The 27,788-nt window shown below is 40.7% G+C and overlaps 1 protein-coding gene across 2 annotated transcripts; it reads right to left on the bottom strand.

The window, feature by feature from the left end:
- Positions 1-10,947: 10,947 nt before the first annotated feature.
- Positions 10,948-21,722, bottom strand: LOC109239695 (probable UDP-N-acetylglucosamine--peptide N-acetylglucosaminyltransferase SEC). Of its 2 annotated transcripts, XR_002069947.1 has the most exons (29): positions 21,330-21,722; positions 19,678-19,823; positions 19,476-19,574; positions 19,337-19,387; positions 18,461-18,577; positions 18,307-18,363; positions 17,985-18,104; positions 17,818-17,880; positions 17,647-17,725; positions 16,961-17,070; positions 16,813-16,866; positions 16,658-16,725; positions 16,435-16,537; positions 16,050-16,252; positions 15,850-15,946; positions 15,325-15,396; positions 15,133-15,209; positions 14,940-15,056; positions 14,769-14,853; positions 14,492-14,659; positions 13,919-14,029; positions 13,710-13,796; positions 13,487-13,614; positions 13,325-13,407; positions 13,097-13,202; positions 12,850-12,996; positions 12,333-12,453; positions 11,986-12,198; positions 10,948-11,669 (listed from the first exon to the last, which is right to left on the bottom strand). XR_002069947.1 is itself a non-coding variant. In XM_019406281.1 (28 exons), the coding sequence occupies exons 1-28, from the start codon at positions 21,505-21,507 to the stop codon at positions 12,085-12,087; spliced, it is 2,961 nt and encodes a 986-aa protein (XP_019261826.1). In that variant the 5' UTR covers positions 21,508-21,722; the 3' UTR covers positions 11,789-12,084. The 2 variants fall into 2 exon arrangements, 1 of the variants encoding a protein (XP_019261826.1); XM_019406281.1 differs by lacking the exon at positions 10,948-11,669 and having other exon boundaries at positions 11,789-12,198.
- Between the last annotated feature and the right edge of the window lie 6,066 nt (positions 21,723-27,788).

The following is a 27,788-nucleotide window of genomic DNA, read 5'->3' as shown; positions in this document are numbered from 1 at the left end:
TTTCATAGCATGAGGTATGTATTCAGATATCAAGTCAACTGCACGGCAACACCCTTCGTGCTTTTATCTCATCCTCACCCAATATACGTATAACAGAACCAACCAAATGACAGAAATACCGATAACAGAAATCACAAGGTAGAAAATACGCAAGTAGCAATAATGAACAAGGATAACTATATGGACAACAATAAAAGACTAGGCGGAAAGCATGTGAGTGATGAAAGCAATTGGGAACAAGGAATATCAACTTCAACTAACTAGCATAATGGAGGCTTAAGTACAGATATAACAAACAAGAAGGAAGCACATGATCTTTACAAGTTAACAAGTAGAAGCATGAGTGACTAGCATGGTGGAAGGCTTGCACCAAAAAATAACAGAATAGATACGACATGAGCGTAATTATAAAATCAAGAAAATAGGCATGAGATTTGCAAGTTAAACAAGCAGAAGATATGAGCGCACAACAACAATTGATATAGAGACAAATGACAGAACAATAGCAATAAGTCACATCAGATCTGAGATTACGACAGTAACAGCTCAAGGGAAAGACATGAACATATACATGGGAAAACAGATATCACATCATAATTCATGTCCCTCATCCTCGCGTGCACGGAAACACCCATCGTGCCATGACCTCGCGATGATATAAAAGCATAACAGTATAAATAAAATGGCACGGCATCACCCTTTGTGCTTTACACTCTCATAACGTGGCACGGCATCACCCTTCGTGCTTTACACTCATATAACATGGCACGGCATGACCCTTCGTGCTTTTACTCTCAATAATATGGCACTGCATCACCCTTTGTGCTTTCCACTCTCCCTCACATGATAATGTAAAATCAATGGCAAGGCATCACCCTTCGTGCTTCACACTATTCCTTACCAAGCATATGTATATCAATGACAAACAATGTAGGAAGCATAAATAACATCAAGGAGAGTATTTTAACGGATATTCCAAACAAATCTCAATCACAACTTTCCAAGTCAACAATGATTCAACAACCCTCAAGAACCGTATTATTCAAATACTTCAACAAATCTCACAAATGATCCACAACACAAGTATAGAGTCTAATATCTCAAGAATATCGACCGTAGTAATGTAGTAATGATTACGCATAGTGATGACCGGATTAGATACGCCAATGTATACTCAGAATTTCCGTCAAATTTGATCAAGTTATAATAAGCTAAGTCTTGATTTCTAACATTTAATACTATGTTCTTAGTATCTAAGAGTCAAGTAAGGCATGAAGCAGGAAGGTCACGAAATTCTATAAACACAAATGTAACATAATCCACCCCCACCCCCTTCCCCCCGAGCATGATTAATCCTGGAACATACATATACGCTCGTCACCTCATATATGTATCACCCCCGCATGTAGCAAACAACGACATACAGGAGAAAAAATTCCCTCAACAAAGTTAGGCAAAACACTTACCTCAATTCGGCTAACTCAACACTCAATCTAGCCTTTTTCCTTTACAAATTCGCCCCCGTCCGGCTCAATCTATCCAACGACGACTTGAATACATCACACATTGCAAGAGAAAACAATTTCAATTAATAAAGCTGTAATTTTTATTAGATTTCTAAAAAGTCAACAAAAGTCAAACTCCGGGCCCGCCCGGTCAAAACCCGAATCCAAGGGTAGGTCTTGCCTACCCATAGCCTCACTAGTCCAAATATATGTTTTGTTTTCAAATCCCAGTCCTATTTGACTCACAAATCTCAAATTTTCATTTTTCAAAACTTTGACAAAATCCCCAAATTTTTCCATAGATTCCTCATGAATTTGATGTTAAATCTTATATAAAATCATGAAATATAGTTGAGAAATAATTAAAGATACTTACCCAATGAATTGGTATGAAAATCCCTTCACAAAATTGCCTCTCCTCGAAGCTAGGGTTCAAAATATATCAAATGAAGCTAAGTCTCAAAATTCTCAGCAATTAACAGGTTGTAGATGTTGCATTTGCGAAAGGGGTTCGCAAATGCGAACAATGTATCGCAAATGCGGACTGGAGGGCCTTCTGCTTAGGTCGCAAATGCGAAGGCAGAAATCTCGCAAATGCGGCAGGGTTCTTTGCAAATGCGAATCTTCCCGAGCAGCCCAGACTTCGCAAATGCGATGGCCGCTTCACAATTGCAGTTGTCGCATTTGCGACCAATACATCGCAAATGCAATGATACCAATACCAGCAATCAAAAATTGTGATAAATTATTCCGAAACCAATATGAAACTCACTCGAGCCCTCGGGGCTCCAAACCAATCATGCACCCAGGTATAGAAACACAACACGAACTCGCTCGCTCGCTCAAATCATCAAAATAACTTCTAAAATCACGAATCGGATGCCAAAACGCATGAATATCAAACTAAACTTCAAGAACTTCTAGAATCGTAACCGAGCGTCCGAACCATATCAAATCAACTCCGAATGGCGCCAAATTTTGCAGACAAGTTCCATATGACAAAACGAACCTACTCGAAGCTTCAAATCACGCATAACAACCTCGAAACGATGAATCAAACCTCAAGTCAAAATCAATGAACTTTGAAACTTCAACTTCTACAACCGATGCCGAAACCTATCAAATCACCTCCGATTGACCTCAAATTTTGCGCACAAGTCACATTTGCCATTACGAACCTATTCCAACTTCCAAAATTGGAATCCGAACCCGATATCAAAAAGTCCACTCCCGGTCAAACTTCCCAAAAATCCAATTTTCGCCAATTCAAGACTAATTCGACTACGGACCTCCAAATTACAATCCGGACGCGCTCCTAAGTCTAAAATCACCCAACGGAGCTAACGGAACCGACGGAACTCCATTCCAAGGTCAAATGCTAAAAAGTAAAACTTGGTCAACTTTTCCAACTAAGAGCTTAAATCTTGAAGTTCATTCTTCCAAATCGATTCCGGATAACTTGAAAACCAACACCGACGATTTACACAAGTCATAGTACATCATGCAGAGATACTCGAGCCCTCAAAACACCGAGCGAAGTGCAGATACTCAAAACGACCAGTTGGGTCGCTACATCCTCCACCACTTAAACACACGTTCATCCTTGAACATGCTAGGAGTCCTTCCAAAGCTATCCAATCATGGTATAACCTTACTATGCATAAACCCGGGGTTGATCCCACGTCGCTCTGGTACACATAAGCCCGCCAACACAACATGACTAGAGATCCTTATTTCGACCTTGGTCCTTAAACCTTAAAACTCAATCTCTATCATCCAGAATTCATTACAAGACCCGAATCCCACATCTACACACTCTATAAGTCTGAACAAGCTGTGTCAAGTCATAACCATAACCCAAGAAGTAATCACATGACATACCCCATCACTTCGACACTTACAGTAGGAACTGCTGACCACCATTACTGCCCAAAACAAATCCGGTGCCGGTAGCAAACCTTATATCGATTAGAACCTTGTTCAAAACCTTCATAACCTACCGATGATGAAAGAAACAAGCATAACCTCTTAACCACTCATCGGATCAATAAGCCAAGAAACTCACTCGCCTGACCAGGGCCATTGTCCAAATCCTCAACAAAATATAGTGTTATTCTTCCAAACCTTCCTCATCCCAATACAATAGTGCAAATCTCTAGTCTAGAAACCTCATCTCAGCCAATACAAGCAGCCCCACCGATAAGTATCAACAATAATCATAAGGAGCCTCACACAACCCGATCTTGTACACCAACAAGTAATAATTCAGACATGACAGATAACAGTAAGAAAACTAAATAAAAAGACTACTAAGCAAGTTAAGCAGGTAGGAAAATTTTAGCATTTTACTATGAACTATTTTCAACGAGGTGAAAGAAAAATACACTAAGTAGGAATAAGGAGTCACATTTCATCACTGTACCGTTGCGGCGTGCAACCCGATCCCATCATATCAATCCACATAGGGTACCCATCGAGCCATAATACTCGGGATCACTGATCACATGTGCATCAATATCAAGCACAACCGAGTGCACAAAAATATAACTGTGGGGAAAAAACATTAGAAACAAACAATACTGAGAAGGACAAGCACAACTATGGTGCAATGAGCAAATAAACATCATGAAGGCCATCTTGCCCATAGTTCCATGAGGCCTAAACTGAATCGCAATATGTGTGTGAAGAATCATGTAACCCGTCATAGTATAAGAAAGGAACACATGTGATAACAACTGCGCAAGAACAAACAATTCGTTCCGATACAGAATACACACTCTCATTAGGCTCAAAAGCAACTCCCAAACCAATTTCCGATCATCCCCAACATGTAATTAACCTTCCAAAAAATCCGTAGCAATCTTTCCATAACACCTACCGCCAATCATGCAATCCTCAACATTTCTTCACAGCTCGCAATCAAGGAATAGTTTGCCAACGAGAACACCCCGTCTCTGAACCTCACGAATACCCAATCCCAACACAGCTACTCCAATGGCTGACACGTAACTCATACTCCATAATCTTACGGAAATGCACCCATAAGTCCAAACACAATGTACCTGCCAACAGGCGAACTCTCCTTCGGGGAAACTCATGGTGCCAGTAAAAACCTTAAACACCCGAAATCGTCTGTGTCATCAAGAACTCATATCCTTCCCTCCTAAACTAACTGCAACCTTGCACATGTAACTATTCAACCCCACATGGCGCATCGCCTCTAACATGCTAACTCGCAACACTATGAAAGTGTCATAGTCAACTCTGAACCATAAGCAAATCAAGAATCTTTCATTTAACTCAATCCAAGAGAACACCACCGCATGCAATATAGCTTCTATACTTGTAGAAAACAACAACTCCGATCGTGGTCATGACCATGATGAATTTTTCGGAACTCAGTAACACATAGTCGAGTAATCAGAACCAATCGCCTTTAACCCAACCTAGTCACGCAGACTGCCAACCCGAAAGTAACTCAATCCGATATGACCGCCCTGAGGAAACTTCCTGGGAACCCGAAGCCATTTCTTGCCTCACCCCAACATTGACATGTAGACCTTTCTTGACAAGGAAATACCGCAAATCCGATTACCATTCACAGCCGTTTTCAAGCCTGTTCGTAGACAAATTCAAAGTCCTTAAAGGCTACATAAGACCTGGAACTCCCCAGAACCTTCTCGATAACCACTCATCTTACTCTGATCTTCAATACGCAGCTAATACACGTCGAGCAACCCGTGCTTCACCAGCATATGCCCATTCAAAAGAAATAACCAAGCAATCTCTCGGTCCGAAAACTGATACGGCCCATGATCCTACAACCCGATCGTCATTAGCAGACTCGACCACTTAGCTCGAAGTAACACTTCATCAACAACCCAAAGTACCATATCTTCACAGCATGCCCGATCCCGCACGATTATTTAGCTGAATACTTCAAAAACTCATGCAATGTTGATCATAGAACACTCTGAAGACTCTGCCAAGTGCTTACCCATCATTGCAACAGTCAAACAACTTTCCCAAATGCTCTAAAATGATAACATATGCACTCCACCGAATAGAAACCTCATACGAGACACACGATCCAAGCTCATCATGCAGGAGATGGCCCACTGGTTATACTCAAGTCGACACCTTGCCATGAACCCACCTTAATCACAACAGCCATGCCACCAGCCAATCTTCCTAAATAAGTGCTTACCAACCAGATATAAGAAACCTCCTCACACCACAAATGGATGACTAGAAGATTTAACACTGCATCTGCTTCTAAGGCTAGGCAACACATCGCGATGATAATCAAGCATCTATAGCCCGTCGTGATCTATCTGCAGTATCACCGATCGTCGGCACATAATGAATACTGAGTGCAGAATATCACATATGAGCGATTGGGAAGAGTCAAAGTCGTAGATTCCAAGCTGAAACAAGGTCGCACGATAAGGAGAGAAGAAAGGAAAATTTTCCTAAATGCCCTGTAGCCTCCCAAAGATAGGTATGGACGTCATCATACCGATCCGCAGGACTCTACTAGACACTTGCTCATGACTCGTAGAACCTACGAACCTAGTGCTCTGATACCACCTTGTCACGACCCAAAAGTCACTGGTCGTGATGGCACCTAACTCGATTCGCTAGGTAAGCCAACTAACAGAAAATACAGTCCTAAAGAGATTATAGGAAAAGAAAAGAATTATCTAAACATTTACAAATTTACCCAAGAACTGGTAGTACGACTCATGAGCTTCTAAGACTTAGAATTGGCAAACTGATACAAGTAATTACACGTTCTGTTTGAAAGTTACATAAACAGATTAGCAAAACCTAAGCTACCAAGGACAAGTGGCAGCTATATCCGGAAAGCACGAACATCTTCAGAGTCAGCACCCGACGTCAGCAGCAGTTCCGCTCCAAAAATCTATACGCAATGTACAGAAGTGTAGTATCAGTACAACCAACCCCATGTACTGGTAAGTATTTTGTCTAACCTCGTCGAAGTAGTGACGAGGCTTTTTAGTTAAAAGATGCTTACTGATAAAACCTGCACTATGAATCAGCAATAAAACAATACCACAATATAATCGAGAAGAACACACGAAACGAATACGCAAAAACAATAACCGAGTGTTAACAGAGATCACAATTTGGCATTTTCAAAAACCTCGACCAATTCTTCCCTTAGAATGAAACCAATAAACCACAACAGTCAATTCTTAACTTTCATAGCATGAGGTATGTACTCAGATATCAAGTCAACTGCACGGCAACACCCTTCGTGCTTTTATCCCATCCTCACCTAATATACGTGTAATAGAGCCAACCAAATGACAGAAATACCGATAACAGAAATCACAAGGTAGGAAATACGCAAGTAGCAACAATGAACAAGGATAACTATATGGACAACCGTAAAAGACTAGGCGGAAAGCATATGAGTGATGACAACAATTGGGAACAAAGAATATCAACTTCAACTAACTAGCATGATGGAGGCTTAAGTACAGATATAACAAACAAGAAAGAAGCACATGATCTTTACAAGTTAACAAGTAGAAGCATGAATGACTAGCTTGGTGGAAGGCTTGTACCAAAATGCAACAGAATAGATATGACATTAGTGTAATTATAAAAGCAGGAAAATAGGCATGATATTTGCAAGTTAAACAAGCAAAAGATATGAGCGACACAACAACAATTGATATAGAGACAAATGACAGAACAATAGCAACAAGTCACATCAGATCTGAGATTACGACAATAACAGCTCAAGGTAAAGACATGAACATATACACAGAAAACAGATATCACATCACAATGCATGTCCCGCATCCTCACCTGCACGGAAACACACATCGTGCCATGACCTCACGATGATATAAAAGCATAACAGTATAATTAAAATGGCACGACATCACCCTTCGTGCTTTTACTCTTAATAATATGGCACGGCATCACCCTTCGTGCTTTACACTCTCCCTCACATGATAATGTATAAACAATGGCACGGTATCACCCTTCGTGCTTCACACTCTTCCTTACCAAGCATATGTATATCAATGACAAACAAGGTAGGAAGCATAAATAACATCAAGGAGAGTGCTTTAACGAATATTCTAAACAAATCCCAATCACAACTTTCCAAGTCAACAATGATTCAACAACCCTCAAGAATCGTATTATTCAAATACTTTCACAAATCTAACAAATGATCCACAACACAAGTATAGAGTCTAGTATCTCAAGAATATCGGCCGTAGTAATGTAGTAATGATTACGCATAGTGATGACCGGATTAGACACGTCTATGTATACTCAGAATTTCCGTCAAATTTGATCAAGTTATAATAAGTTAAGTCTTAATTTCTAACATTTAATACTATATTCTTATTATCTAAGAGTCAAGTAAGGCATGAAACAAGAAAGTCACGAAATTCTACAAACATAAATGTAACATAATCCACCCCCCACCCCCACCCCCGAGCATGATTAACCCTGGCACATACATATACGCTCGTCACCTCATATATGTGTCACCCCCGCATATAGCAAACAATGACAGATAGGAGGAAAAGTTCCCTCAACAAAGTTAGCCAAAACACTTACCTCAATTTGGCTAGCTCAACATCAATCTAGCCTTTTTCCTTTACAAATTCGCCTCCGCCCGGCTCAATCTAGCCAATGACAACTTGAATACATCACACAATGCAAGAGAAAATAATTTCAATTAATAAAGTTGTAATTTTTATTAGATTTCTAAAAAGTCAGCAAAAGTCAAACCCCGGGCCCGACCGGACAAAACCCGGGTCCAAGGGTAGGTCTTGACTACCCATAGCCTCACGAGTCCAAATATATGTTTTATTTTAAAATCTCAGTCCTATTCGACTCTCAAATCCCCAAATTTTTCCATAGATTCCTCATGAATTTGATCTTAAACTTTATATAAAATCATGAAATATAGTTGTGAAATGATTAAAGATACTTACCCAATGATTTGGTATGAAAATCCCTTCACAAAATCGCCTCTCCTCGAAGCTAGGGTTCAAAATATATCAAAATGAAGCTAAATCTCGGAATTCTCAGCACTTAACATGTTGCAGAGGTCGCATTTGCGACAGGGGGTTCGCAAATGCGATCCTCGGTTGGTCAAATCACGCATAACAACCTCGAAACGATGAATCACACCTCAAGTCAAAATCAATGAACTTTGAAACTTCAACTTCTACAACCGATGCCGAAACCTATCAAATCACCTCCGATTGACCTCAAATTTTGCACACAAATCACATTTGCCATTACGGACCTATTCCAACTTCCGGAATCGGAATTCAAACTCGATATCAAAAAGTCCACTCCCGGTCAAACTTCCCAAAAAACCAACTTTCACCAATTCAAGATTAATTCGACTACGAAGCTCCAAATTACAATCCAGAGGCGCTCATAAGTCCAAATCACCCAACGGAGCTAACGAAACCGACGGAACTCCATTCTGAGGTCGAATGCTAAAAAGTCAAACTTGGCCAACTCTTCCAACTTAGAGCTTTAATCTTGAAGTTCATTCTTCCAAATCGATTCCGGATAACTTGAAAACCAACACCGATGATTTACACAAGTCATAATACATCATGCGAAGATACTCGAGCCCTCAAAACACCGAGCGAAGTGCAGATACTCAAAACGACCAGTCGGGTCCTTACATGCCTCAAGAAAGATTAAATAAGTTGGCTATATTATCAATTACAAAGTTGAAAAAATCGATTATAAAAAAATTATTAACAACTTTACATCTCAAAAAGTTAGAAAAATAGACCTCAAATAAAAATATATAATATATATCTTTTAAGAAAATCTAGGCATCACATTAAAGTTTAGCTTTAGGCCTCAAATGTGCTTGAGCCGCCCTTGTTGTGTCAAAAAATATACATGAACAAGAGGAAGGATTACCTAAAAAGAAGTGGATAAAGAAGAGTTTGAGGTATATTGGAGAAACAAGATGTCTTTCCGTCGTAAATATATTATGGCTATCATCAAAGTGACTATTGGTCTACAAGCGTTTCAATTGATGCATTCCTAAGAGGAGCGTTGATCTCTATGCTTAATTCAAAGCCAGGCATGGGGTTGGTTAATTTTCATGAAGTTCTAACACCAATAACTTCATATCACAAGTTGAAGTTTGAGAGTCAACATAGAAAGATTACATGGAGAAGACTGGATAGAAAGTTGAAGCTTAGAAAGTGAGATTTAGTTCGACCACATGTTAAGTTTTCTTACAATGCGAAAAAGCTCTACGATAAGCTAGAAAAATATAATCGTAGAGCTCACCGAGTTTCAAACTCTCCAATATACCTCAAATTCTTCTTTATCCACTCCTTTTTAGGTAATCCTTCCTCTTGTTCATGTATATTTTTATAGACTTTAGGATTAACGCAATATGATGCCTAAATTATTTTGGCCTACCTCTACCTCTTCTCAATCCCACCAGGGCCAACCTCTCACACCTCCTTACTGGGGCATGTGTGTTTCTCCTCTTTACATGCCCAAACCACATAAGCCTAGCTTCCCGCATTTTGTCCTCCACCGGAGACACTCCCCCTTGTCCCGAATATCTTCATTCCTAATCTTATTCATTCTGGTATGCCTGCACATCCATCTCAACATCCTCATTTCTGCCACTTTTATCTTCTGGACGTGTGAGTTCTTGACTGGCCAACATTCAACCACATACAATATAGTCGGTCTAACCACCGCTCTGTAGAACTTGCCTTTAAGTTTAGGTGGCATATTCTTATCACATAAAATGCCAGATGCGAGCCTCCACTTCACCCACTCCGCTCCAACACGATGTGTAACATCCTCATCAATTTTCACATTCCCTTGGATCATAGACGCAAGGTTCTTCAAACTATCTCTCTTAGGGATAACTTATGTATCAAGCCTCATGTCTATGTCTGCTTCACCGATCCCGTCACTGGACTTGCACCCCAAGTATTCGGTATTGGTCCTACTCAACTTGAACCCTTTAAACTTCAGAGTCTGTCTCCAAACCTCCAATCTCGCGTTAACACTGTCTCACGTCTCATCAATCAGTACAATATCATTTGCAAATAACATACATCATAGCACCTCCCCTTGAATGTGGCGCGTCGGTGTGTTTATCTCCAAGGCAAATAAAAATGGACTGAGAGCCACCCCTTGGTACAACCTCATCACAACCAAAAAGTGGTCCCCCCCCCCCCCAATCACTATACCCCTACTCATCTTACGCGTTGCCCCCTCGACCTATACACCTACGGTAACCAAAATCTTGACTTTAAGGATGCTCCAAATTTGGCTAGTATATGGCAGCAGTCTTAACTTTTTAAAAAGTTCAAAGAACGTGGATAAGTCATGCAAAGAACTTCAATAAGTTCTAGTAGAATCATGCAAAGGACAGCAAAAATTTTCGAACAGATTTTCACGTTCTCTTTGTTTCGTTTTTCAACTCCCATATTCTTGGGAATTTGATATATAAATCATATATAAATGCTTACACGTTATAAACATTTTGCTCACGTGAAATCATTTCGGGGTCTTGACTCATGTAACTAGTGGTGTGTTAGCATTTAAGCACAATTCCAGTAATACGATCTTTAAATAAAGCAGCAGAATGCGCTGCCGAGATCTTGGTTAATCACCTTGCAATCGCCCTTTGCAACGGTTGTAACCTACATTTTTGTACAAGTCCATCTTTGGACATCTCCATTGGAACGGCAGGAGACTTACCTTTTGCAACGCATCTAGTGTTTGTTTCATCGTAATGTTGGACAAGTTCATGACCAAAATGATGAAATGAATAAAATTCCTTCGTCCTTAACCTAAGGTCTCGGGTAAGAAACTCATGATAAGGAGCCACTCCACTAGGCGACGCAACTCGCCATTAGTCAGGGTCGGTAGGTGGCTGATACCAAACGGGTAAACCTCCTCTTCACAACGGGTAAACCATCATTTCTGTTTATTTTAGTCAGACTACTACACCTATGTCCTTTACTTCATATTCTTGAGGAACCGTGTTTTCGAGGACCTCTGTAACTGTTCATATCTCTGTAAACCTCAGTAGCAACTTTCAATTAACAAATTAATCACTTTTCAATGATTTTACCAGGATCATCCATCAGCTAAGGCCTGCAAAAAGTCAAGTTGTAAACATCAACAAATGCTTGTAGCTAAATAAATACAATCAAGACGAATCATTCACCTCCGTAAAAATGCAAACTAACTACCCAAAGTGGGAATAATGATCCTTCCTTTCGAACCATTGCGTAACTGCTTCACCATTGGGTCTTTTTAGGTAAAGGTAGTGCGGCCATGTAACTGTGTTTTTACCTTTGACAAAGGGTAAACTCAAGTTTTTGGACAGCTAGAATGGGTATTCTAATTACAACTAATACACTTCATGAGAGTTCCAAATTCAACGTCAAAAGATAAGACTGAAACTCACCATTGAATACCATAATAGCGAGACACTGATTTAGAATAAATAGCTCTTCACATGCTCTTTCATTTATCTACAATCCCGTTTAGACTACTGTTTTTACATCTAGCGGTCATAAGGAAATTCCATGTTGTTCTCTGTCACTTTGAACGGCTGAGGATGTTGGCCAGAGCAATAGAGATTCCACATCTTAAAATAAGATCGCTCCAGATTCCGTACCTAATGGTGCATAGAAAGAACCAGTGTTTCAGTAAAGCATAGCACAATCGTAACGCAGATCAGCAAATCTAAGGTACATGACTTCATAAGCATAGAAATATAACAGTCGTGTATCATGGTGTTGGATCACTCACCCAGCGTCCTGTGTCAAACAGAGGGCAACTCAGACGAACAGCCTTGAGTCTATTGGTGAGATCTTGGAGCTTGGGACGATTCAGTGCCAGTGACACTGCCTTCTCTTCATACTCCTTCATACTGTAAAATGTAAAGCAAATAAACATGAACAAGCCCAAAAAGGTAGACACACAGATAAGAAAATAAGCCATCCTTCTCTTTGTTTCAACACGGGTCATCCCATATGAGACTAGCTTTATATGATTTAAACTAGGTAGATGCCCTTTCCACAATGCAATTTTTTCAAGCAGAATAAAATTATTCTAAATTGTTCAGTCTTACTGTAAGCATAGTTTTTTATTTTGAAGATAAAAATATTAAAGTAAACTGCCGGCCATACAAGATCAGAGTTCACATGTATCAAGAATAAGAGCTTCTAAAATGCAATTCAGTGGAAATGTCAACTTAAGAAAGAAACATGTTTGCAAATTGCAAGGGTCATAACATCATAGAAGCAGGCAAGTCCAAAACAGGTACCTGCTAACAACCATCTCCTCACCGACCCCTGTGGCCAAACACAACGAACCAGCAACTCTAGTTGCCATTTTCTCAAGGGGAAGGGTGATCATCGGTAGACCAGCCCAGAGTACATCTGTTCCAGTGGTATGTGCATTACAGAGTGGCCTATGAAAAAAAAGAAACAAAATTCATCAGCATGAGTTGAACTTGAACGGACACAGAATATTGAAAAGGAAAGATGCAACAAAGTTTGTAGTGTTCTAACGTGTCGAGGCAAAGATCTGCCAAGGAGCTGCGTCTGATGTGCTCTTGTTTCATTGCAACATCTGTAAAAATAATTTGGTCTGGCTGCACACCTTGTGCAGCAGCATCTGGAAAAAAAATAAAACACTATTAAGGATATTCCCAATAACATAGAATAATGTTTTAAAAGCCTCATCAGACAAAGCTTATAGTAATGGAACTATAGAAGGTATGTGAAAGGGATACATACGTGCACGAACCCTCATCTCTCCTGCAGCTGGAAATCTGAGGAGCCAAAGAGCACTGTTTGGTACACGCTTAAGAATATTGCACCTGCAACATCGAACTCGAGACTATAACAAAAGTGGACATAGAGAACAGTATACCAACAACAAAGCCATCTGAATACTACCATGTCTTAAAAATCTCAGGATCCATCTTGTAGAGCTGATTAAAACAAGCAAAAATGAATTTGTCCTCTGGCAGCCCATAATCCGAGCGTCTGGGTTGGCAGCTTGGATCTAACACATCAAGGTTTTTCTAGACAGTGGCAAGAAAACCATCAACATTTGAAAAAAGAAAAATTACAAATAATTCAAGATAAGAATCTCAGAAGTTTGAGCTCAAGAACTTACTTGCTTATAATCATTGACAAAATAACAATGAGGAAGATGGACAAGCTTCTCTGAGTAAATATGTGAGTACCGCGTAGGTGATACAAACTACCAAGCATAAAGGAGAAGCAACGTCAAGGACAAGAAAGAAGGGCAAACAATGTAAGTCTAAATATGTGAGTACTGTGTAGTTGAAATATGGCATGCATACAAAACAAAAGTGTATATACCTCATCAGTAACCAAATAATGTATATACTTAGCTCCAGTAGTTCCAGGGAACCCCATATATGAAACCTGGATGGGAGCAGGCTGCATTGCGAAGATCTCATTTCGGGCTCCCTACAAAACATAAATATAAGGTTAAATATGAGCACTGTCAGAATTGTTACCTCTCGCTAAATACAAAACAAAAACAAAAGAGATGAGCAATGTCAGATAATTACCAAAACTTATCAGCCTAGAATGCAAAGCAATGCACCAGCAGATAATTTAGCAACGGAAAAGGTGAAAGAAGTAATACTTCAGTGATGCTCAAAACAATAAATACAAGGTCTTATGCAACAAAAGTAAAGCACATGAGACCATCCAGAATTCCTGTAGTTAACATTTTCCAAATACTCATAGCCCAATGCTTATCCAAGTTTGATCCTGATCTTCACATTTCAGAAGAATATTTCCAACAAATATCGTTCCACTTTTATTGCTTTTCTTCTCTTTTCTTCTTTACCGGGGTGCATATGAATATCAGCTACAGAACAAGAAAATGATCCCATTAAGATTAACAAGGTACCGATATCTTACCTTAGTATAACCGTTGAGATTGATTAAGATCTGTATTTGATCCTCATTAATCATCCTAGCTATCACATCAGATGTCAAGGACGATACGTCAATAAAATGCTCTGCTTCTGACTGGATGCGGAGCCTCCACTCAGTGCCATCATTTGGACTCAAAGCATAGCAGAACACCTGGAAATAGGAGTCTTTATAGAATTAGCAGGAACCAGGAAGGGCGGGTGGAGGGGAGGGGGAATCCGTAATAGCACCAATGCATCTTAAAATGATATATTGTCCAAACCTCAACATTTTCTCTATCGTGCATGCCGAACACTGAACCCATCAGATGCGATAATGGGTGGTTGCCAAAATCACTACTCACGTATCTAGACGCATTTAAAAAATCTCATTATACAGTAACAGTAGTGTTCGAGGAAGATGGAAGCAAGTAGAGAGCTGGTCAGAGACTTACCCAACCCTAAGCCGACCACTCCTGCCGCCACCCTTTATTGGCAATGGAGGAGGGTGACTGAAAGGAGGAAGTGAGAAGCGAGCTGCAATTACCGAGCAGTGCTGGGCATACTTGCAACTGTAAAATCAAAGGAGAGTGTAAGTTAAAAAGTCACATCATTCTTTTCCATAGGATCCAAAAGAAAATTGCTCACCTGATCTCTAGAGCTAGCAGTGGATCGAGAGGGTAAGCTATTGCATGGAAAGGCTGTACACTTGGGATAACTGACATCTAAGATAATGTTGCAATGGAGCAAATAATCAAGGAAAACATGAATCAGTATCACAGGGATCAACATATGGCTTGCAACACCAACATGCTATGACTTAATGAGAGGCTGAAATACCTTAATCTGTTTTCTCAGTATCCCCTCAACTTCAATAAACATCTTCTCTCGATCATCCCAATCACAGACACACTAGGAAGTAAGAAGTCAAACATAATAAGTATGCCAGACATAATAAGTATGTCTTATGAAACTAACTACTGTTCCTCATGCACGAGATACGCATGGAAATTACCTAAGTTTCCTTCAACACTAGGTACTGGACTTATCTTAAGTATTTCCTTCGAAACTAGTAAATCGGCATCAGAGGTAGAATGAGCACAAGACAGATCAAACAGTCTTAACATAAAGCTTCATAAGAACTGAGGAAAAAAGAGCACAGCACGAAACTGTCATCTATATAAACAAAGTAGTTCAGTTTTTGAAAACTGTCTTCAAGCACAGTCCATTAACAGATATATTATATTATGAGCTTAACATTTGCAGGTAAAGTTTATCAAGCTGACATTAAGCAAGGCAAGAAATATCCATGCTCTTTGATAAACCTGGCCTACGAAAACAATGGCAACTAATGGGTGACGATACCTGCAACGTGTGAAGAAGATTACAAGTTGCTTCTGGGAAGTCAGGACGTAGCATCAGAGCTTGTCTATAGCTTTTTATAGCTGCTTCCACATTTCCACTACAGAAGATTTAACAAAAGCATTACAACCGAGCAAAATGGACATATACAAATGTGTGAGAGAGGACTATCAACTGTTTGGAGCTTGTGAACTACAATGAACCTGTCCTTGTAAGATGAGGCCAAATTTGCATGAGCCTCCGCCATATTTGGTCTAATAGTAATGGCTCGCATATAGTCCTGAATAGCTTCATTAACTCTACCAATCTCCTTGTATGTGTTACCTCTATTGACTAGTCCATCAGCTGCCATGGGATCAATCCTGAGTACCTCATTGTAGCAAGATATGGCTTCTGCATAGTTACCCTATAAGTTCCCAAAAGAAATTATCATTTGTCTGGTCAAAATCCTGACAGGAGAACTCCCTAATTTGCCAAGAGAATAATCCCCTCAAGCTATCTTTCCAACCGCATACAACCCTTCAAACAGCTTTTCTTTCACAGGCATGAAAATTAATCATTCTTCAAGAATCACATAAAAACATGTACCTGCTGCTTGTATATTATGGCTAAATTGTTAAAAGGAGCTGAAAGCCCAGTTGTCACAGCTAAAGTTGCCTTGTAACACTGTGCAGCCGCACTTGACATGTTCCTGCAGAATTAGGATTGACAACTCTGAAGATTACTTGATCTGAGTGCTTCCTTACTTCCAAACCCCCAAAAAGCGGGTAAAAACAAAAGAAAATAATTAATGCAATTAAGCACACCCTACCACTCCATATAAATGTTTCCAAGATTAGTCAGTGCTTGAGGATGGTTAGGTTGAAGTGAGAGGCATTGCTGCATGCACCAACTGGAAAGTTTACTAAAATAGCAAAATAGAGAAAAATGAAAGCAAACTTCCATCCAAAAGTGAATATAACTTACACGATAGCAATGAATTGATTCCTCAACCCTACCAGCGTCTTTCAAAGCATTACCCTAAAAGCAACAGAGTGGGAAGAGTGGATAATTAATACCCAAAGAAATTAATTTTGTACTGGAAAACTAAGCAGAAGATGAAATAAAGGCCCACCAGATTGTTATATGCCTCCAAGAATCCAGCATCACAGGTAATAGCTCTCCTATAATTAAGCATGGCCATTTCCAGGTTACCTTGTTCATAGTACACAGTAGCTAAGTTGCCTGCACATTTTTACATAGCTAACGATCAATCACCATCACGGAGCACTATTAACCTATGGATTGTTTGCCCCAAAGATAAAGAAGAATTCAGTTGTAGGCTTATATGACTTGTTTAAGAAAAAGTGAGCTGCAACATCATTTCAATTTTTGTCCTTTTGAGAGCTGTTGACAGTTATCACCAAGATTTAAAATCTGTGATGCTCTCCCTCCCTCCCTCCTTTTTTTTTTTGTTGGGGGGGGGGGGGGGATTCTAATTGTTAGGTAGCTTCAAGCTTATATAATTTTCGTGCTACTTTATCCTTCACCTCAATTACAACAGAGCATCAACTACTTCATGGGAAAAATGGAAACTCGAGGTTTTAGCCTGTTGACAAAATGACTGCAATATGATTTATCCCCAAGAAAAAAAGGAGGCAAGCAGTATGATGTGATCATTCCGTGCAAAGACGTCGACAAATACACTTACTGAAAGAAAAAGACATCTATACATACAGATGAGTACTGTACAAATGAAGTTCACGCTAAGCAATTTCATAGCAATTGATATGAAGCTAAGACCGAGAAAGGAGCACTTACCAAAAGCCATTGCATAGTCTGGTCGCACAAGGAGAGCACGCTGGTAACACATAATGGCCTCCTGTGGCATTCCCAGAGCCTGGAAAATGCAAGGCAGACACACATATTTCCCATATTCTTGCCCCGGCACTTGCATCATAGACCGTATTAGCACAAAGCAGAAGGGCTTACCTTATACACGTTTCCCATGTTCAAATATGCATCTGAGAAATTTGGTTTTAGCTTGACGGCTTCCTGGATATGAGAAGATTGAATCACAAAAATAGTAATAGCAAAAACAAATCCAAAACTCTGGATTTAATAATGTAATATGCGAAACGATTTAAGGTATTCTATACCTTGTAGTACTGCAATGCCCTGTTAAGATCACCTGCATCCATGAAGAGGCTAGCAAGATTGGACCACGCAACGGCAAATGTAGGTTGTATACGTAGTGCCTCCACATAACAATTGTATGCCTAAAACAAAACCATAATCAAGACAACAGAAATCAATCAGCATAACAGCCAGAAAAGCATCTGTAGTAAACAGAAACGCACATGAGATGCACCTCAAGACTGAAAGATCTGTTAAAGAATAGTAAAATTCGAGAATGCACGAGTATACCTAACTCAGACATATGCATAGACGATGAAAACTAAGAAAGTCATTGTGTTTTACCTCTTGCACTAACCCTTGTGCTTTCATCAGATTCCCAAGATTGCTATGCGCATCAACCTAGAAAGCATACCAGTGAGTTAAGAAAAAAACATAGAAGGACGCATTTCAACTGAACTGTTAAAAAGAAGCCAAAAGAATAGGTAATCTCGAATACCAGACGAGGATTTAAAGCTAGCGCCTGACGGCAACATTGGGCTGCCTCACTCAGCCTTCCTTTCCTCATATATGCACCAGCTAGATTTGACCAAGCGTCAGCAAAATTGGGACGCAGCTGCAACACAAATTTTGACTTAGATTATGTCATCCAACAAATGAATCATAAGTATCTTATAAAAGACATCTTTGCTGTATAGTACTATATCAAGGTTTTAATGTACCAAAAGCTAAAGTTGCATATATATAGTGGGGAAACATGTCCCTATAAATCTTGGGAAAAAGAGATTCCCGTCACAATGGTCAAGGAAAGGTCTTCTTTCGTGCTCTGTAAAGAAGAAAAGGACAATGGAGAATTTCCAGGACCCAAATTGACCAGTATAAATTCTTTTCTATAAAAGTTGCCCATATATATTCTTTTTTGATAACCAGATAGCCACTTGTATATTTGACTGAGATCTATTTGAAAAGGTAAGAGTTGTTTTTAATCATTGGGAATTAGCCAGTTAACAGACAGAAAATTCCTCTTTGAACAAAATTGTTAAGCATAGCCGAGAAGAAAGGTCACTTTTAGTGAAAAATCCAAAACCACAGAATGTATAACATAAAAAGAACAAGTGAATTGTAGCAGCTGTGGCCTGTGCATTAGATACAGGACTTATTAGTTGTTTCCATAGTGGCGATTAAATGGTTGGAGACAAAGGAATGAAGAAGGGCCCAGGGACCCAACCAAAACACCTCAACAATCTAAAAACAGTTGCCTCAAACCCTAAAGTGTGTGAGCACCACAGACTTTAGTCATGCTATTAACCATCGCCATAAGTAGGATAAACGAAAATCATTACATTCTGATAAGGCAATGAAGATGCATACAAACCTCTATTGCAATCAAATAATAGCGTATTGCAACATCGATATTGTCTTTTTCCTGCATACAATAGAAGCCAAATATATCGTATCAATGTTCAATCGCAGAAACATAAAGTTCGCAACTAGGAGCACTAATACAACCATACCTTCCAAGCATTTGCCATATTTCCATAGCACTCAGCAAAGTGTGGGTTAACACGGAGGGCTTCTTCATTTTTTGCAATGCACGTATCAAAGTCATGCAACTAAAACAAAGAAATTAAAATGCTTTACTTAAATCTATGGGCATAAGTACATGCAAGATAGGGGTGGCACTGTGAATATAAAGCACTGTCCAAGAACGCATACCTGATAATATATGGCCCCCAAAAGAAGAAGATTATCAGTGCGCTGGGGATTTCTCTCGTACACTGCCTTGCTATGCTCCAGAGCCTGTTTATAGTTTCCACCTTTGTAGTTCTGATGAGCAAGAGTTAAAAGTGTGTCCTCGTCAACTGTGACACGAGAAATACAGATGTCAAAAGCTATATATATATAGGGAAAGTGTGTGCATGTACCAGCAATGCATGCATAACAAGAATATTCAGCTGACGGCACACTCCACAACTTAAAAGTAAATGTTGCAATTAATATATCAACCCTGTAGCTATCTGAAAACCTGAAGTTGATGACAATTAAAAGTCCTCAAGTCATGAATCAACGAATCAATGACTCCTATTTTCCTTTTTCTTTTTTTTCTTTTCTTTCTTCTTTTTTTTTAAATAATGTTTCGGTTCTTAAAAAGTGGATAATCATTAAAAATATCGACTAGGATATTTTTAATTAATATGTTGCTCGCTAGTAAAACTCTCAAGAATTAAGAAACGTTTTTATATAATGTAACTCAATAATTGTATAGTAGGAACTCTCTTGTACGTACTACGCTGTCAATCCACCAAATTTAAACATAGTTACTCTCATCTTTCTTGTTAACATAGTAGTACCAGAGCCTCTGAAATGCTGGTATTACCTTAACTTGCTTCCACCACCAGCGAATAGCCATATGCCGCTTGCTCAGCAAAAAATCTTCTTTCTTTTATAATTTATCTATTATTGTATCTTTTCACTCAACATTTAGTGGCATTCCTATTCCTAGCGAGCATTCTAACAACACACCGCCTCTTTTCAGGATCCTTCTGGCAGCCTTTTGACCACTTTCTCAACCTTTCTTCGATGACTTTCCAGGCAAAACATTCCCCAAAACTTCTTTATACACTCTTTGTCCCATTTTATTTGACACTTACTATTTGGGGAGTCAAATAGTTTTTTCTTTGACTACAATTTTCTAAACCTCTTTTTAAATATTTTGAATTATTAACTATGCCGACATATGGTACATTTCACATAGTTTACAAATAAGTGAATTTTATTTCAAAAAAACTTGAAGAATCTATGCCCAAATATACAACGAATTGTTGGGAAGTCCAAAGATCTCAATTTTATGCTATTAGTGGTTAATTTGACTACGGCATCTGTCATTGTTGGACACTAGTATGTATAATATGACCTCAGTCAACCCAAGCCCATGGCCATTAGCTTATCAGAATAATAAGTTGGAATTAAAAGCAAAGCTAGTTATGCTCATTCCAGTAATAGTGTAATACCACCAAGCCCCTCCAACAGCTGCTGCATCCGTTAGTCAACCTTAGCCTCCTACACCTCATTCTGTTACCTTCTGTCCATGGTGCTGTTATTTCTCGAGAAGTAAGATGACAAACCAGCCTTCTTTATTATTTCGAGACACCTGCCACTCAATTTCCGCACTTCAAAAATTCTCTAGTCTCTACTCAAAATCATCTTATTATTCATCTCCCCACACTAACAAATTCGTAATTTAAACCATCAAAACATCAAATTCAACTTAAAGACATAATCTTTATCCACAAAACATCTCAATTTTCTAAACTAAACATATCAACCAAATAAAAAATAAAGGTAAAAAGCTTGAATAATTCTGTTACCTTCACGAGACAACTCGGACTTGATATTGACGGAGGACAAAGCCGACTCAGTATAAAACGGAAAAGACGAATCTGTCCTCGGATCGCCGAGGGTGACTCCATCGTTTGAAACCCTAGAGATCAGCAACTGCTGCTGCTGATACTGCTGCCGTGGATCGCTTTGCAGCGACAACATCATAATTTAACACATACACACACACACTTTCTACCAATTTCACAAAAACACAAAAAAAAATGTAAAAAACTTCTTCAGGAAGATTTCGTAGCAGGAACTGGCAGAGGAAAATATATGTAAAAAAAAAGAAAAGGAGAATTTCCTTTTTCTTCGTCTGAATTTCCTCTGGTTACTGTAAACAGCGACTCTTCTGCTTTATTAATGTGCTACGAGCTCTGCTCCCATTGCGTAGTGAAAGACTTTATTAGCCTCGTATAATGGACTGACACTTGGAGCGGAACATTATTTTGTTTGGTTTTGGTCGGTGTGAGTTGACCACTTATTATTTATTTTGCCTAAATAATGCGTGATTCTGTCGCTTATTATGCTTACCTAAATCCATGTACGTGTATTTATTCAATTACGTATTGTCTAGCGTATACCAACAACTATTTATTTATTTTAAAAAAATAAATTAATCTTTTTCAAAAGAAAAAGAGATACTAATTCTCTTATTTGAATTAGGATTATGCACTTAACTAATAATTAAAAGTTCTTAATCGAATAGAATAGTTTATTGTACTATGTAGATACAAGTAGTAATCAAGTCAAGTCAAACATAATTAAACATAATTATTTTGTCAATTGTTCTGGTCTGCATTAGAGAAAGCTCTAGATGGTGCCCGATATACTCACTTGTATTATACGGGTCAAAATCCAACCGAGGAAGTTGAGCACGAGGAGGTGGTTATCGTGAGAATTGTCACTTATCATGAGCAGTTCGGCTGAGGTCGATCAAGGTGAACAGAACAAGCCGTAGAGTGGCTCGTCAGGGTCGAGGTCGAGCAGCAAAGGATAGCTAAGAACATTTTTGAAAAGTAAGCTCTCTAGATAAATACAAAGAACAACTTTCTGAGAGAGATTCAAGCCTTACATTCAATCCATTGTCATTTTCACCAGATCCGAGAAAGTGTATAATATTCTCTCATATTCTTGTCATTCATAATCACGCCCAACTCTAGTCCTAAAAAGGATAAGCGGTCGCTGCAAATATAATCCGATCTATAAGTCCGGAGTCGAATCCCACAGAGAACTAAGGCTTAGCTATATCTGTTTAATATCACTAAGAAGACAAGTTTGAACAATTTTCTAAATTATAAAGATTGAGATTTATATTTCTAACTAATTAACTAGCAAATTACTACAAAACGGTAAAATTATCAACTAACGAGACAAAGGGTTGGAGACTAAATTAAGGAGGTCTAGAGTTATGATTTTCCCAATTGTCGGAATCCTTCTAGCTATGTTCCCTACAATTTCGCAAATGTATTCTCTACTGATCGTGAGCACTTTAGGTGTTGTAATTCTCTCTCGAGCAACTACAACAATTTACTAGACATATTCTCTCGAACTACGCTAGTTGGCTTTATCTAACCGCTCATTATGACCACGTCAAGGCTTTGTTATTCTCTAAACCTGCCTTTAAACCCAATGTATTGATTTCTCACATACGTTAGGAGTGATGTTGTTCAACAACTACCTAAATATGTATCCTTTCTCAAGCAACACATAATAAATAGGCACAGTCAATCGATGGCCATTCAATCAACACAATAACAGTATTTGTACGCAGTGAAATTAGAGGGCCCGATTCCCACCATTAAGTTATCTCGGGGAGGTACCTCGAGACCCCGAGGATATGAACCCACGACTTAGTCCTCTCCTTCGGGCTTGTTAAGGCCCGTTCGAGGCCAGATAAAGACAAAGAGGGGAAGCCCCCGAGACACGCGGTTGAGTCTTACAGGCCGGCCTATCTATAGCCTACGCTGAGGCGTCGCGTCAAGCCATCACATCTCTGTATTTCGTAAATTAAATATACATGTATTCGTAACTGAGTTCATCTCCTATATAAAGGGGACTCGCCCTACCTTGTAAAGGACTGATGTTACTGCATTTCTCCACAAGTGCAAATAATATCCCTCTCTCTCTCTTTCTCTTCTTACTAAAAACTTATTGGCTCCCACTGATCCGAGGATACCTCGATATCCTTCGCCTTTATATGTGCTCTCCATTTTTATATGTGTTCTTCATCGTATAATTTAGTTTCGGCTATAAAGAGCTTTATTTGATCGTATCTCTAACTGTTATACTACCCTCGATTGTCCCCGATAGCCCGAGCTCGATCTCGAGGTCGACCCCGAAGCCCCCATCGACCAAACCTACATCCAGGTAGCAGGCCCTCCGGTTCGATCATTATCTCGTTTTGACTCACGCTCCATCGTTAAATTTCATATTATTAGCATTATCTGCTCTAACAACTAGCTCGGAAATAGATTACGTATTTTTAGAGTCCCATTTTACAAATTTAATTGTCGTTACCATTTTTACGGTAAACAGTTAGGCGCCCACCGTGGAGCTAAAAATAATAGTGATTATTCTCTTGCTAGTTTCATTACACAAATGCATATCATCTTTCACACTTTTTCTTGTCCAAGATCCTTTGATTTCAGGTAAAAATGTCTGGCTCAGTAAACAGAGTTGAGAACGACCGACTCGAAGATCACGGGGAAAGTGGTGTAGCTATCCCGGCCGTCGGAGCACCACTACAGGATCCCGATAACACACCTGGACCAATACTAGCGGACGCGGACTCACAGGACGCACAGCAAGTCAACGAAACTTCTCACACCGACAGAAGCGTGCGACACAGCGACTGACAGGAAGTTCAAAAAATCCCGGCCCGGGAAGAACAAGAAGTTAGTCTTCATGTTATTTTTGAAATATTGCAGGCACAACAACTGGCCATTACTCAGTTGCAAAGCCATCCGAGGGCCCCCAGCGTAGCAGCGCCGGAAATAGCTTCCCCCGACGAGCGCACCACCGCTCACGCATGCACGAAGAAAAACAGCAACATTCAAGATGACCCCGCTACAGAAACATACACCGATGTCATCGAAGCAGCAGCGGCGGAAACCGACAAGTCGGAGACCGAACAAAGAAAGGAAGAAACACCACAAGAAGTCGCATCTTGCTCCTGGTAAGACGAATGAGATCGCATCCGGTTTCGGGTGAACAGACAACCCTGGCCTTTGCTCGGGGTCTAAACAGAGCATACCCGCCGACCCCAGGTCGTTTCAAACAATGTTTAGCCAGATATCGGCCGAGACCTGGCCATGCATCCGTATCCAGCACCGGCCACTAATCGGGGCCATGAGCGACCATCCAGAAACCTCTGCAGAAACATCACACCCAAGCAGGCCTTCCACGAAGAAACTAATGCCAAACGGATGGAGATACCGTCCATGCGCCGCTAATGGGAGGAACGCCTCAAGATCCAACCTACCTCGCAATAGTAGGGGAATAGTTCGAGGGCGACATCCTCGGGGAACCTCCAGTGGAACCAGATCCGATGAGGCACAGCCAGCAGACGAACCTCGTCCGGCAGAGTACGGGCTCAACACTGTTATGCCAAATATCCTAGTCACCATAAGCGAAACCAGGAACTCTGAGCGACTCAGGCCTACTCGACCAAGGCCCCTTCGAAAGAACCACAACCCGACGCGGAATCCGCAGGACGCAGGCGACAGCGGGGCCGCGAATGACTCCCGTCTCGAAAATATGATAGCCGTGTTACTCAGTCAAAATCGCCGACAAGTACTATCGAACGATCAAGCTCAAATCTGGCCTCGAGGAAAGAAGACAACTGGGAAGGATGAAGTAAACAAGCCACGACGTATCACCGCGACAATGGAGGAGCGGCGACGCCCTCCGAGGACTCATAACATGGGGAGTAAAAATACCCGCCACCGGGACAAAGACAGTTCCAGGGAAATATTTCCAAGGATACTCTAGCATCCAGAGAAAAGGGCACCACGACTCCACCCCAGCGTCGCGCCAGCACATTGGTAAACCTCTCCCTCATCCGCTTAATCTTAAATAAAACATGTGTTCATAGATTCAGGAAGTTCGGTCACCCACAACGGCGGTATCGAACCAAAGGTCAACAGGGCGGTCCGCATTAACGGACCAAATCGCCCCCACATCCCGAATCCTTGGTGAATTCCAAATGACAAATCGCCGAAAAGACCGTTCTCTCAATATAGCCTACATGAGTCCGAGTCGGGACCTCGGGCTTTACACATTCAAAGGAAGCGCAAAGTATAGACGTCTTGTTCAGACGACCACCGACGCACTACCCGAAGGCGCCAACGATCCTATCTCGACAAAAGAATGAGATTCCTCGCAAAGGGCAGAACTGGAATAAGCCGACAGGGACACACCGAGTCCCGGAGCATCGCCTAACACACCCCACGGTAAGAAAGAACTGCTTTGCTCCTTCGTTTTCTTTTTACTAACCTGAACACAGACAGCTGGCAAGGATATTCGGAGGTTCCCAAGACTCTACCCGGAGATTCCTAGGCCTCATATAGGCGACCGCCGTGTTTCCTCCCTTCAGTCGGGCTTCCGCCCCGAAAGAAACCTTGTCAGCAAGATTATTGGAAGAACAGCGTACCAGAAGAAGGTTCGATGATGTCACGGGATTTATTCCGATATCCCAACAACGAACGATGGTTTGCCTCTAAGAGCATCCACCCTCGGGAGGACCCAGATACGGCGGACTAAACCCTTATCGGGAATTATATGCTGGGCTAAAACGGTCCGAGAAGCCGTGCATGCACGGGTCGAGTTCACAATGACGAAACAATGTACATCTATACCAAGCAATAAAATGATATTTTCTCGGCATTTTATTCTTCGGACAAAGAAATCTCAAATGTATCCCCGGCAGGGGCCCCCTCCACCGAATGCATTCCGAAATACTCGGAGACTTAATGCCTGCAACTAGGCACTCGTGCGATCTCAGGATCGAAACTCCAGGCTCATAAAGCCCCTACAAGGCAACTCCGAGCTCACAAGAAGCGGTCTTCATGCTTAAACAACTTGATGACTCGGAGGCTGTCGTCAGTCACCATACGCTTGAAAATCCGAAACTGTAAGACCCTTAGCGGGCAGACTCGGTATAACCAGGTCCATTCTACATCACCCAAGAACTATAAGACCTCAATAGGCATGACAAACTGTAAGACCTCAATAGGCATGACAAACTGTAAGACCTCAACATGCATGAATATCCCGAAGTTTAGGCTATACGTCGCATTTGTAAGATTCCCGAAAGGGCATACCCTCGATGTAGACGCCTAAACTGTCACTCGGGATCAAAAATGGCTACGGCCAAACGCACATGACTACGGTCAAAACGGCTGATACAGCCAAAATAATGTGACTCGGGGACGCCTGACCATCGCTAAACAAAAATCGCAGGCCACTACTTCAAATATACTTCGGAAAGAACCGGTTAAAACAGGCTTCCCTCAAACAAGCAAACAACGGGCTATGAACCTTCCGAGGTGCTCGAAATATCGCCGATAACGACTTGAAATCGAGGTTCTTCTAGAACCGACGACGGGTCAGGCAGAAATCTTTCAAAAAGACCTTAACTAGCGAAAAACAAGCCTACAAAAAGCCCACGGGCAAAAACAGCGTGAGAGCCATTGTCGCCAGCTAAGCAAGCCTACGGGCCACATATCAAAAGGTCTCTACGACCAAAAAACTTAAGAGCCATTGTCGCCAGCTAAGCAAGCCTATGGGCCACATATCAAAAGGTCTCTACGACCAAAAAGCGTAAGAGCCATTGTCGCCAGCTAAGCAAGCCTACGGGCCACATATCAAAAGGTCTCTACGACCAAAAAGCGTAAGAGCCATTGTCGCCAGCTAAGCAAGCCTACGGGCCACATATCAAAAGGTCTCTACGACCAAAAAGCGTAAGAGCCATTGTCGCCAGCCAAATTGACAACTTGAGGATTAAAATGAGCTTGAATCGTAACTCGATTCGGAGACCGGGTCCAAAATAGTTTACTAAACAAGCCTACGGGCCACATATCAAAAGGTCTCTACGACCAAAAAGCGTAAGAGCCCTTGTCACCAGCTAAAACTGACAGCTTAAGGGTCAATTAAAGCTCGAATCGCAACGCGACTCGGAGACTGGACCCGCAATAAGCACAAAACTACAGTGTGCCTAAGGGCACGACACAAACTCCATGATCGCCAGCCGAGAGAGCCTTCGGGTCGCCCGCTTATAAGGTCACTTCGACTCGAGGCAAAGAAGGCCACCATCACCCGCCCTTGCGGACAGGGAAGAGCTTAAAGGTCAATTACGGCTCGAATCACAAAACGACTCGGAGACTGGACCTAAACGCCGGACAAAGCGCAGGGACCGCAACGCTTGCTCACGTCGAGAACCATAC

This window comes from Nicotiana attenuata, unplaced genomic scaffold (genome assembly GCF_001879085.1).
Source record: "Nicotiana attenuata strain UT unplaced genomic scaffold, NIATTr2, whole genome shotgun sequence".
Classification (NCBI taxonomy): domain Eukaryota; kingdom Viridiplantae; phylum Streptophyta; class Magnoliopsida; order Solanales; family Solanaceae; genus Nicotiana; species Nicotiana attenuata.
The sequence above is the reverse complement of the archived record's forward strand: the minus strand, read 5'-3'. Positions and strand labels throughout refer to the sequence as shown.